The sequence below is a fragment of the Peromyscus californicus genome, unplaced genomic scaffold, assembly GCF_007827085.1.
Source record: "Peromyscus californicus insignis strain IS unplaced genomic scaffold, ASM782708v3 Scaffold_14__1_contigs__length_90479793_seg_2, whole genome shotgun sequence".
Lineage (NCBI taxonomy): Eukaryota > Metazoa > Chordata > Mammalia > Rodentia > Cricetidae > Peromyscus > Peromyscus californicus.
This window is the reverse complement of record NW_026294436.1, coordinates 17,994,729-18,008,201: the sequence shown is the minus strand read 5'-3', so window position 1 is coordinate 18,008,201 and position 13,473 is coordinate 17,994,729. Positions and strand designations below refer to the sequence as shown.

Here is a 13,473-nt window from a genome sequence, read left to right as displayed (position 1 = left end):
TAGTGTGCACAAAGACAAGAGGCTGTATACCACCAGTGCAGCTGGGGAGATCTACTCAGTACTCCAAAGTTGGCAATAGGTTCCTCTTCGATGCAACCCTGACGCCTGAAGTGTCAGGGAAGTGTTGTGTTCATGATTGAACCCTCTGGAGCTTCTTCCTTTCTCTATATTGGGACTCTAAGGCAAGTCAAGACTCCTAACTACACTGATTCCTGATGAATTGGCTTTCCTGCTAAGTTCCTCTTTCTCATTTAATCAGCAGTTTTCTCATTTAGGCATTTCCTGTAGGGTGCTGCTGACTGTTTCATTTCCTACCAGGCTGCTTTCCTCTTCTCAGTGTTCGCTTGCCAACTTTCAGATGAGCTCTGTTACCTCTTGTCCCAGCCCAGCCATCTGGGAACCACGCAGGCATTCTTCCGACTTCGCAGCTCCTGGGATTTGCTGTTGTAGGAGGGCATATGCTTGCAAGCACCTCACAATGCTGGCTCTCTTTCTTTCTAAGCCATTGCTTGCTTTTCTTCCTGAGTTCATTTGATGTCTACTGAGGGATTGGTGTACTCTTTGCCTTTGTGTCTTTTGTTCCTTGTGTGTCCCAGTCTATGTGAGGATGCCCAGATACACCTAGATACAATTTCAGTGCCTCAGATGTCCAGCCTTGGAAATGCGGTAGGCGTTTACCTTCAGAATAACTTCAGTAAATGTTCTTGGAATGAGATCAGAACCTGAAGACATAGTCAAGGCATTATCCTGATGAGTAACAACAGGTGGAGATTTGCCAAGACAGCAACTACAATGATGACTTAAAAGGGAAAACTTAGATGTGACTTTTCTTTCATGGATGTTGTTCTGAGCTTATTTTCTTAGTATAGGATGTATCTTTCTAAGAGGCTGGAACACACATGAAGTTCAGACTCTGCTACTAGACGTCTTGAGAGAACAGGTGGCCTTCAGTATCTCCCTGCCTCCTACTCCTGTTGACCTGTCCCAGTCCAGTGGAATTCATTCTTGTTTGGATTATCTGTTTCACTTAGAAAATGTAGTAGGTTCCAGGTTTTAGGGGGGAAAGGCTGTTTTTCCCTATGCAGTATAATCTTGGCTATGAGTTTATTATGTAGCTTTTATTATAGTGAAGTTATTTTTTTTCTTGTTTCTTCTGAGCTTTTATCATGAAAAGATGTTGAATTTTGTCAGAGGCCTTTCTGCATTTGTTTGATGCTCACGTGACTCTGTCCTTAAATCTCCTTATATGTTATATCATACTTAATAATTGCATATGTTGCACTAAACCCCTGGAATAAAAACAAAACTTGGTCATGTATCTAATCTTAATTCATTCTGAAATTCAGCTTACGACATTTTTGTGTCTGTGTTCATGGGAAAATTGGTCTGTATGGTTTTCTCTTTTTGTTGTATCTTGTCTGGTTTGGGTATCTAGGAAATGGTGACTTTATAGAAAGTTTAACACAGTGGTCCCTCCCTTCCTTGGCTGGAACAGATAGAGTATTGGTGTTCACTGTTCTTGAAACTCGTGATAAAATTTGGTGACAAATCCTTTTGGCCCTGGCATTTTCATTGTTGGGAGATGTTATTGCTACTCCATTCTCAGTTATTGTTACAGACTTGTTTGTGTCTTTTTTATTTAGTGTTAGTAGCCCAACACAGGAATTTACCATTTCTTCTAAATTTTCAGGAATGTAACTTTTCATATTAAGCACTAATGATCCTACAGATATCACTGGAATCTATAATAGCCTCCTCCTTTTCATCTCATAATTTTATTAACTTGAGTCTTCTATCTCATCAGCTAATGGTTTGTCAGTCTTGTTTATTTTTACAAAAAAAAACCTCTTTGATTAGTTCTTTGTGTTACTCTTTTAGTGTCCATTTTATTAATTTCTGCTTTTATTGCCCACTGCTTTGGGGTTTGGTATGTTCTTGTTTTTTTCCTAAGGTCTCAAAGTATATTATTAGGTTGGAGCTTTTGTTGTTGTTTTATGTATTTTTTAATGTAAGTACTCATAGCTATAAATTTTCTTCTTAGAAGTATCTAAGCTATATTTCATATGTTCCGGTAAGTTTTGCTTTTATTTTCATTGGATTCCAAGAATTTTTAAATTTCTGATTTCTCATCTTAGAGTGTATTTTTACATGTACGTATTTTTCAATAATTTCTATGATTTCTGTTACTATTGTTTTCTTGCTTAATTCTACTCTGATGGAGTAAGATACAATTAATTTTATTCCAGTTCTTTTGTATGTTGTGAGACATGCTTTGTGGCTAGAATGTGGCATACTTCAGAGGAGGGCACATGAGATGCTAAGAACTTATATTCTGTAACTTTTGGATGGAATATTCTGTCTTTATCTGCTAAATCCATTTGAACTATGGTGTAGTTTAGTCCTGAGGCTTCTTTGCTGTTTTTTTAGTATGGATTTTATTTATTTTTTAAATATATTTATTTATTTTATATCCTGACTGCAAGTCTCCCCTCCCTCCTCTTCTCCCAGTCCTTCCCCCACCCCAACTCCCCTCTCCCCAACCCCCAATTCATTCCTCCTCCTCCATTTCTATTCAGAAAAGGGCAGGCTTCCCATGGATATCAATAAAACATGGCATATTGAGTTGCAGTAAGACTAAGTACCTCCCCTTGTATTAAGGCTGGGCACGGCAACCCAGTGTGAGGAGTAGGGTCCTAAAAGCCAGACAAAGAGTCAGAGACAGACCCTGCTCCCACTGTTAGGAGTCCTACAAGAAGACCAAGCTACACAGCTGTCACATATATGCAGAGGGCCAAAGTCAGTCCCATGCAGGCTCCCTGGATGTTGGTTCAGGCTCTGAGCCCCTATGAGCCCAGGTAGTGATTCTGTGGACTTTCTTATGATGTCCTTGACCTCTCTGGCTCCTATATGGATGACCTATTTAAATATGAGAATGGGGTATCAAAATCACTCTGTATTATTATTGATTTGGGACCTATCTGTTTCTTCCATTTGATTTTGAGGTTTTGTTTGTTTTACCATTTTGAGTTATTATTAAGATTTTGGTGTAAATTTAGGCAAAATTAGAAGCGGGGAGAGGAGGGGAGGAAGAGGAGGGGAGGGAAGGAGAGGGGAGGAGAAGGGAAGGAAAAGGAGGGGAGGGGAGGGGAGGGAAGGGAAGGGAAGGGAAGGGAGAGAGAAAGCTCCAGAAAAGGACAGTAGTTAGGTATAGTAGTGTAGGCTTGTAAGCCCAGCACATGGGAAGCCAAGGCGGGAGGATTCAAAAGCTGATGGTCATCTTTGGTGCACAGGAAGATTGAGACCTGCCTGGGCTGTGTCAGATAAGCAAACAAATAAATAAATTGGAGTGTATAGTCAAGATACAGGTGTAAGCTTCTCAAGAGACATCTCTCCTCCATTGGTTTTCAGTGATTTTATATTTTAGTGGCTTTGGGGTTCTTTTAATACTATGGTTTTTTTTTAGATAATTCAACAAGAATCTGAAACAAGTAGTTTCAGATTTATAGTGTGTCAGGTTTCTTCTGTAATATGACTTTTTATCCTGGGAAAATTCAACTATATCCATTAACTTCTGAGTGAAATGGCTATTGGTGGAATTAGTTTTTGTGGTGCTTACAAACTCGAAAGATTCCAAACATTATTTTTTTTAGCCAATATATAAGCTTTTGAGATTGACTTATACTGAAGCAGTGTCGTCAAAACTGGAGCAGCCGTTTGTAATTAGAAAGGCAAAGCAAAGTAGAAGGATTTACTGTGTAATAGCTGGATTTCTAAGAACTCAGGATAAGAAAAAAAAATCCTTAAACTAAGATCATTCCATTTCTATTAATGCCTTTGAGATGGAAAGAATTACATTCTGATAGGCTCAGACATCAGGTCAGTGTCTATCTTTCTCAGCAGACTGTGAACTTTTAAACTCTCTGTTTTATATTCAAGCCACAAGTATATGACATATAATAGATGTTCTATAAATATTTGCTGATGGGTTTTGGGGTGGGTTTTTTTTTTTGTACATTCTCTAAAAATCCAGCTGTCTTTCCCCCTTGCCAGAATCCAGTAATTAAACCTAAACCTACTTTGAACTGTAATCAGCCATCTCAAGAGGAGAAGTTATTTAGCTCCTGTCTTGGTTGGTGGGCTCTAATCCTGTCACTAGTACTTTAAATTTAGTGAGTTATGACTAGTATTTAAAAAGTAGAAAAGAATAGGAAATACAAGAAGTCACATAGGTTTTCATTGTAGAATACTGGATTATAATTTCAAAGCTGCACATCCTTGCCTCCTACCCGTATTCAGAATGTCAAAGCACTCCCAGTGTCTCTCATGTGACAACTCCAAGCCAATCTTTCTTTAAAATGTTTGTGCTGCAGCGTAATTACTATTGTTGTTATCGTTTGTCACACTAAAGATTCACCACCGAGCCCTTGAGCTGGTAAGCAAGGCTTCTCCCACCAAAGCATAGCCCTAGCACTCTATTGCTATATTGTATGATCTTGATCTACCGAGTGTAGGGTCCTGATAGAGCTCAGCCTTACTAGACTCCTTGTTGATTTCCAAGTTAGTGAGTGAGTGGACACTAGCAAGGCCCTTTTTACACACAGGCAAGGAAATACGCTGGAAGGGAAATCTAGAAGTTATTTCTCAGCTAGGTCACCACTCTGCACCCCTATAGCAATAACCCCCACTACACCATGTTTTTGTTGAATGAGTTGGATGGGAGAGGCCAGCCAGGTTCAGTTACCACCGTCGCTAACATTGGCCCTGATACCTAATAGATCACTCCCTTAAGCTCTATCCTAACTTTCAAAGCATTCTGGGCAAAGTGCCAGCTCAGGAACTCTTTGAAAAAGAGTGCCCCTGAAACCTCCACCCTGGATTTGGTGGCATGTCTCCTGCTGCAGAGCTTAATAGAACATTTATAACCCTTTCCTCTGTGATCTGGAAATGTCCATTCAGTTTTAAACTAGTTGTTTTGTTTTGTTTTTTTAACAGTAGGCCTCTAATATATCTTTGGGGTGAAGAGAGGATGCTGGCTAGCACTGATGGAGACTTGTGCACTTGAAAATTGGATCCTTTTTTGGAAAACTGCGGATACAGGCTCATGTCACAGAATTAAATGACCTGCTGTTTCTACCTGCTGACAGCTTCAGCCTTGGGACCAACCGAAATTAGCGCCTACCACATGGCGGAGGCACACTTTCCTAATACACACAAATAAGGAGGGATTTTGTGGGAGTAATGGTTTGTAAGGTAGAAGGGCATATTACACTATGCTAGTCTGAATAAGTAGAAGATTAAATGATCAGTGGTTCTTCTGGTACAGACTAGTTTCAGAACCCATTTATAATTGGTGGGATTTTTGTTTGTTTGTTTGTTTTGTTTAAGCTAACAGACAAGCCCACTGACATTCAGGAATACATTGATTTAAGGAAGTACAAAGATGGGGGAAGGAGCTGCAGAGAAGGCTCACCGGTTAAGAGCACTGTTTCTCTTCCAGAGGTTAGTTAGGTCCCCGAACCCACGTCATCTGCCAGCTTACAACTGTCTGGAACTACAGACCCCGGGATCCGAGGCCTCTGGCCTCCTCAGGCATCTGCACTCACTTGCACATATCTGCATGAAGACATGCACACTTATACAGAATTAAAAATAATAAAAATAAACCCCCCAAAAAGGAAAAAGTGACAGTCCTACATTCAAGCAGAGCAGAGCACACATTTCTGCTGCCTTACTATTGGGCACACGGGGGTTAGGGGTTGGGGTGGGGGGCGTTTTGGGACAACGTGGAGATGAGGCTGTGTGTCCAATCCTTAACTGTTAGAAAAGGAAGACTTCTTGCTGGTTTTGGAAGCACACAGCTGGAAGGAGCTGTTGTTGCAATCTCTTTTCTGACTACCCCTGCTTTTGTAGCAGGCAGAGTGGGGCTCCCACTCTGGCCAAAAAAGGTTGTGATAAGTTTTAAAATAAAAGATCCAGATCTGAGCACACCACCACACTTCCTATTCTATTGTTGATTGTGCCACATTTCTATTCTAAATTTAGCTACCTTTCTTTTCTTTTTCTTTCTTTCTTTTTTTTCCTCAGACAAAGATAACTATGCAAACATTCAAAAGAAAAACTTTGCCCAAGTTAACCACCCCCAACTTCTGTTTGGTTTCCTGCAATGTTTAGATGACTCATTCTCTTCCAAGAAATTTTAAAGAAAAGAGATCCAGGCCGTGTGTTGGTGCACAAAGACTGCACTGTGAATTCCTTTTCTTCACTGCCTGGAACCCCCTTTGCTTCTTTCTAGAGAAGGGAAAGCCCTGCAGCCCCCTCTGTCTTTTACTGGACTTCATGAGTTTTGTTGTTCCTAGGAACAAATGTGCTCCTTGTCTTTGGGTGGGGCTCCCTCTTAGCTTCCCAGCTCCTTTAACCCCTCTGTACAGAGCTGCACGGAAGCACTTCCTGATGCTGTGCTCTCCCTGAAGGCATGCAGTTAAGGCTTCTGAGTTAGAGAACAGGTGGCCTTTTATCATCTGTGGAAGGAGAGACGCTGGCCAGTTCCTGCCTGTCTTCTGGGTCAGCGATGCTCCTATTAGGAGCTTTCATTGTATATTTTAATTGAGCTAGCTAGCTACACGTGTGTGCCCAGCCCCGCCCAGCCCGAGGGGAGTGGTAAATCTGATTGCTTCAGCAACTTGTTCAAATAAACAGGGGTAATAGTTCATTGGTCCTCCCGACTAATCAGAACACAAAAGGAAACATCTGCCTGTCTTAATTGCTATTTTATTGGTTAGACTTTCCCTCCTCTCCCCCTCCCTTCCTCTTCCCACTCCTGGACTCCTGCTAGTTTATTTAAGTCACAGCTAAGCAGCATAGCATAGGGAAAGGTCCTATCTCATTTAAGCATAAGGATGAGGTGAGAAGGGCTGGAAGGCTGGTAAGGGTTGCTGCTGTAGCTGGGAGGGTGGGCAGTTGATAGTGATACTCTTGGTCACCGCTGACCTTGATTCTGAGGCAGATGGTGAGTCATTTTCTCCTCTCTTCACCTACTTGCTCTCCTGTTGCTTCTGTGGAGCTCAGCCTTCCTCACCATGGGAGGGGCTGCAGGGTGAAGTTGTAGATGAGATGCATTCTTTCTTGTGGCTTTTCCCAGCAGTTGAAACTGCCCTCTTTCCCAGGTTACTGAGTGAAAGGTACTAGTAATAGGAAATCTAAAACAGGCAAGATATCCCTGCAGCTTTCGTTTCTGCTTTCATCTGGGTCCTTGCAGAGAACTTGTGCATTGCCTTTTACTCTGCTCAGAAGCCAGCCTCTTTGGCTCTGATATGGGCATACTGTTAGAAATAAGTTTGAACCACCAAGAAAGAGACCACCATTCCAACTGAAGTGTCTTTATAGGCAAAACTTTAATATTGATCAAGGGTGAACAAGAGAAATTTTATTCTTGATCCAGCACACAAGGCCAGGAAATGTTCTTGGTTTTTCTTCTAAAGCAGGTGCTGACTGTCTTTTCCATTGGAGAGGGTCCCACCTCTGTCTTTCATGATTGGCTAGCTTTATAAGAATCAGCACAAAGGAAATAAGAAAGGGGACAGCCACATGAGTTCCAAGAATGCAGCAGGGCCTTTGTATGAATGAGAGTTTTACTGGGTGGGGGATTAAAGCATTTACATACAGGTTTTACAAGGTGGAGGAGATAAAGATTTGAATACTTTGCTGTAAACAAAAGTCTTATATGTTTGACAGAAAAGACTAATGTTTAATGTTTCTTACAATAAGGAGACAGGCAAAACATCATGTAGAACCATAGAGTGGTAGAGGTTGGTGTCATAGTAAACTTCAGCTGTCAGCTTGACACAATCTAGAGTCAGTTGGGAAGAAGGAGCCTGGGTGAGGAATTGCCCCTGTCAGATTGTCCTGTTGCATGTCTGTGAGGCATTTTTAAATTGCTAATTGATGTAGGAGGGCTTAGCCCACTGTGGGCAGTGCCATTTCTAGGCAGGTAAGCCTGGGCTGTGCAAGGAATTTAGCTGAATGTGAGCCTGGAAGCTAACCAGTAAGCAGCGTTCCTCCGTGGCCCCAGTTCCTACCTTGAGCTCCTGCCTTGGCTTCCCTCAGCGATGGACATGGGGCTGTATAAGCCAAATCAACCCTTTCTTCCCCTAAGTTGATTTAGATCAGTGTTTTATCATAGCATCAGAGAAACCAAACTAGGACACTTGGAAAAGGTCTTTTTTTTTTTAATTAATATTTTAGGTTAGCATATAAAGTAGTGAGTTTCATCCTGCCCCCCCACCCCCGCCTTTTCAAGACAGTGTTTCTCTGTGTAGCCCTGGCTGTCCTGGAACTCACTCTGTAGATCAGGCTGGCCTCGAGCTCACAGAGATCCGCCTGCCTCTGCCTTCCGAGTGCCAGGATTAAAGGCATGTGCCACCACCGCCCAGCTCATCCTGGCATCTTAACACGTGTGTTGTTATATTTTGTTCTCACTTGCTTCCCTTCCTCAGAGTTCTTCCTATGTTCCTCCCTCCAGCTGTTTCCCTTTCTTCCCCCAGTTAACACCAACTTCTGCTTTCTTATTACGTGTATTCCATTACTCTGGTTCCCAACTCTCTTAAAATCTCTTCCTCCCCTTTGGTAATGTTCTTCCTAGATTCATGGCCCTCACATGCAATTTTAAATCAGGATTCCTTGTGAGAGAACAAATGTGGTGTTTACTTTCCTGAGTCTGACTTATTTCACTTAACGTAGTTTCCAGTTACGTCCATTTTCTTTCAAAAGTCATGACTTCACTTTTCTTTATGACTGCATAAAATTTTCTCGTGTATATTCACCATATTTTATTTCTCTCTTCATTTGATGATGTCCGTCTAGGATAGTTCCATTTCCTGTCTATTATGAACAGTGCAGCAATAAACACACATGTGCACATGTCTCTGGTATGTTTACTTGTAGTCCTTTAGGTGTATTCCCAAGATTGATATAGCTGGGTCACAGAGTTCTGTTCTAGTTTTTGAGAACCCAGCATGTGTTGTTACTGTTTTCTTATGACTCCATTCTGACTGGGGTGTGATGGAATCTTAAAGCAATTTAATTTGCATTTCTCTGATGGCTAAGGATCTTGAGCAGTTTTCAAATATTTACTGGCCACTTGTATTTCTTCCTTTAGAAACTATCTGTTCAGTTCATTAGCCCATTTATTGATTAGATGATTTGGGCTTTGGGGTGTGTTAAATAGGCACCTGAGCCATTTGTCCTGGGTTTGAAACTCGACATCACTTATCTGGGTGTTTAAATTTTTTTAAGGTATTTGTGGATTCTAGATAACCAGATGCATACTTGGAAAAGACTTTTCTCCCATTCTATAGACTTGCTTCACTTTGGTAGTTGTTTCCTTTGCTATACAAAATGCTTTTTTAATTTGATGTAATCTGCTTTCTCAATTTTTTCCTGTGCTACTGGAATCCTTTTCAGAAAGACCTTGCAAATGCATGTATCTTAAAATATCTTCCCTGTGTTTTCTTCTAGATCCAGATCTTACAGTAAGAGGGAAAGACTTTCATTTTACAGAGAGAGATTAAGTCCAGAGAAATTGACCAGAGCAGACAAATCATAGCAAGTGCTGTGGTTTGGATAGGAAATGTTCTTCATAGGCTCATGTGTTTGAACACTTGACCCCCAGATCATGGCACTACTTGGGAAGTTGGAAACTTCCTGGAAGAAGTGGGTCATGGGTGACAGGCCTTGAAGTTTTATAGCCCATCTTCACAGCCTGTTCATCCTCTGCTTCCTGACTTGCCAGCTTTCCCATTCCTGCCACCATGCCTTTCCCACCAAGATGGAATGTATCCTCTTGAACTGTAAGCTGCAATAAAGCATCCTTCCTTAAATTGCTTCTTGAAAGGTATTTTGTCAAAGCAGTAACGTAACAAATACACAGCAGGTGATAGCTGAGACTAGCAGCAACTGTTATAATTGCTAAGTTGGGGGTTCCTTCCACCCTCGTTTTAAAATTACCAAGTACAAAACACATAGCTATTCATGATATATTCCATAATGAATGTTATATGTTATATTCCATAATGAATACCCTAGTAGGGAAAAAAAAAAGCAAAGTGGCAAAACAGTTTTTAAAATGTTCAGGCTTGGGCTGGCAAGATAACTCAGTAGGTAAAGGCACTTGCTAACAAACCTGACAACCTGAGTTTGATGCCCAGAAACTACATGTTGGAGAGAGCTGACTCATGCGAGTTTTCTCTGTCCCCAGTGTGCCCTGTGGGAGGCATGTGTGCGCACACAACACACACACACACACACACACACACACACACACACCTTGAAAGAAGCAGTATGAATGGAAAGGACTAGTCCCTTGCCCTCGAAATGAGCTATGATGAGTGTCACTTAGGTGCTGGAGATGCAGCCCAGTGGTAGAATGCTTGCCTGGCACCCACAAGACCTCAGGTTTAGTTCTCAGTATGGATAAGTAAAATTTTAGACGAGTGCTTGGGTGTTGTAGTTATCTGAAGGACAATACCTTGGTGATACCAATCGTTTTTGTTCTCTGCCTTCTTGGACTTGGCTTCTAACACTCAGTATAGAAGATACACTTCCTTCCTGCTTCCTCATTCTTTTGTTCCTCCTATTGTGTGGTTAGTTGCCAACCTGGAGTGGGCAGCAGCAGAGGATCAGCGAGCCTCTGCTGCTCAGAATTAGCCAGTTGGAAACTCCTCAACACATATTATAGAGTCAGGTAGTATTAACTAAATGTTGCAGGGAGTCATTATTGAAGAACCACTGCCTCGGGAGTTTGGAAAAGAAATAAAGCAAGCAAGAATTGGGTGACCCTTAACATCAGTGCCAGAAAACACAAATGCACTCAATTTTAGGTGGTTTTTCCTTCTATGGAGAAGGAATGTGCAGGCCAGTCCTGTGGGTCCTAGCTTGCTGTGTGTGGTTTGTGTGCTGTCAGGTTAGACATCCAGTACCTTCCTGCTTGGAGTTTTCTTTTGAGTTTCGGGTCTTTGGAGTCCGTGGATATTTATGTCCTTTTTCCTGTCTCATCCTATTGTACATCTTCCTTTCCTTAGTAATCCAATGGAGTGTTTGCCTGCAGATATCTGAGAAAGCATGGTCTGCCTAACTACAGTTACTAGGTAGGATGTGGCTTCCAGGTCTGCTTTTGAGACCAGTTGAAAAGTCAGAGGCTGTAGCCCGTTTCCCCTTGACGTGATTACCTTTACTGGGCTATAGAAAGAGCTCGTTTCATTTATTAAGACTCTTGGAGTAATCGGACCGTAATTGGTTATCTGATCGGCTGGGTTAAATAATGGGCTGTCACTGAGTCTGTGTCGTTTGTAGGGTCTGTGCTGCTCTTGCCTTTGCTGCCACCTCCCATCTCCTTCTGTTTTTCAATTAACCTTCCTTCCTCTTCTCTTTGCAGAGTAAAGAAGTTGGCCAGCAGCTCCAAGATGATTTGATGAAGGTCCTGAACGAGCTTTATTCGGTAAGTCAGATAGGCTGCCCGGCTCTTTGATCCCAGAGAGAAGCAGCATTTGGAAGTTTGCAGCCATAATCACGTCAACAACAGAACTTAGCTGAGGCTGAGGACAGTGCATATTCCCCATTGGGGGTGACTCCACCCATGTGTTTTTCCACACTCAATTTTTTTCTAAACCAGATGAGCCAAAAAATATTTTTTGCAGTTGTGCAATCTTACTGTGGCTTCATCTGGGGCACCACTGAAAGAGAGCAGCCAAGGTCTAGGTTACCCTCACAGCTGTCCCCATTACCAGCAGGCAGGAACCCCAAACTTCATGGCAAAGAATGTGGCCCACATCGCACTGCTGCTTGTTGGAAAGCATGTATAGTCTTAAGTTATGCATCAGACCTTAGGTTAATCGTGGTTTGAGTTAGAGCAGATGCTGTAAAGGGAAGCACAGATTCCTAAAGTCTGCAGTGTGAAGTACCGTTTCAGGCAAAGAAAATGTTGCAGAAACACAGCAGAGAGGTAAGCTATGGGCTTGGAGCAAAGAGCACAGTCTGCTTCGAACTCTCGGACTGCAGGCTCGTAGGCTGATATGTGCTGTGTGCCCCAAAAGTGCTGGTGGTTAGTTTCTGTCCACCATGTTTTAATTATTTTGAAAACATGCACCCACCAAGGAAGTTCCTGTTGCCGTAGAAGGAATGCTTCACTTGTACAACTTGTAGCTTTTATAGACCCTTTCCGAAGTTTGGTTGTATCAGCACTGTGTGTCATTTTCCAGAGTTGCCCTAATCTAGTTGAAGGTGAAAATGATTTCCCATGGTTACTTGTCCCTCCCTCACTCTTCCCCCTTCCTTGCTTCACCCAGTGGAGACATGTGTCACAAGCATTTGAGATCAGAGAATTCCACATTCTTGATCCAGAAGCCTAGGTGTGGCCATTATGTCATGGTAACTGTTGGTAAATAGAGTAGAGTGGTCATCTAATTTGCCTCCAGTGGTGCTCCAATTGTTTTGAATTTCTACTCTGTGACTCTTACACTCTGAAGCCAAATAATAAGTGGTACCCTTTGTGCCCCAAGTTTCATTTCTCTCAAATGAAGTTAAGACTTTTCAAAAATAGAAGCATGGCATTGTGAGCCATTTTCAGACCGGATGAGTTTCCCGACCCTTCTCTTCAGGGCTTTACTTCTCTTTACTTTTAGAGCATCTTGAAGGAACCAGAAGGACTGAGACTTCTTCCATAGGGAATTCTCTAGGATAGAGAGCGACAGATTATTGTAGAACTCCTTTTACTTTCCCGATAAAAAGCATCGTGGGCCTTTGCTGTTTGCTGCTGTCTCTCAGGAGTCAAGCAGCAAACCTCAAACCAGCTCAGATCCAGCATACTACGTTTGCAGTGAGGCAGCAGAGGGAGAACTGTGTCTGAGGAACTGTTAGAAAACCGTGGAGCTTACTGTTCTGTCTGATGAAGGCCAAGCTGGGAGACCCACCCCCACCCCCTGTACTTATTTTTAATAGTTATTTTGTGTGTGTATAAGGAACCATTCTTGGAAGTTGTTTCTCTCCTGCCACTTTGGGGGATCTAGGCATCAAACTCAGGTCATTAGACCTTACCTACTCAGCCATCTCCCAGCTAAGACTTCTATGATTAGTCTTCGGATCAATATTGGCCAGTTGCTTCTGAGGCCACCATGTGCCTTCAGTTACCACAGAGCATAAAGCCTTCTCTCTAGCATTCACATGCAGAACTGGTGAATGTGCTGCCCCTCTGCTTTGAGATGAATTGGTATACTTATCGTTTGCCCAAGTCCCAAATAAGACTTAGATATTTACCTCTAAATAGAAAGAGAAAATAGAAGAGGACATCAAGAAGTTTCAGAGAAGGCAGAACAGTCTGGTACAGTGAGTCTTAAACAGGGTGATCTCCTCTCCCCCCGCCGTCCCAACAAAACAGAATGTGTGGCAATGTCTGCTGATGTTTTCAGTTGTCACACTGGAGGG

At 42.2% G+C, this 13,473-nt stretch overlaps 1 protein-coding gene across 1 annotated transcript in view; it reads left to right on the top strand.

Annotated features, from left to right (window-relative positions):
- The window catches only part of Srgap2 (SLIT-ROBO Rho GTPase activating protein 2), a 224,989-nt gene that overhangs the window by 141,957 nt on the left and 69,559 nt on the right, over positions 1–13,473 (top strand). Inside the window, 1 exon segment of the mRNA XM_052736861.1 lies at positions 11,429–11,491. Within this exon segment, the coding sequence (XP_052592821.1) occupies positions 11,429–11,491 (63 nt within the window).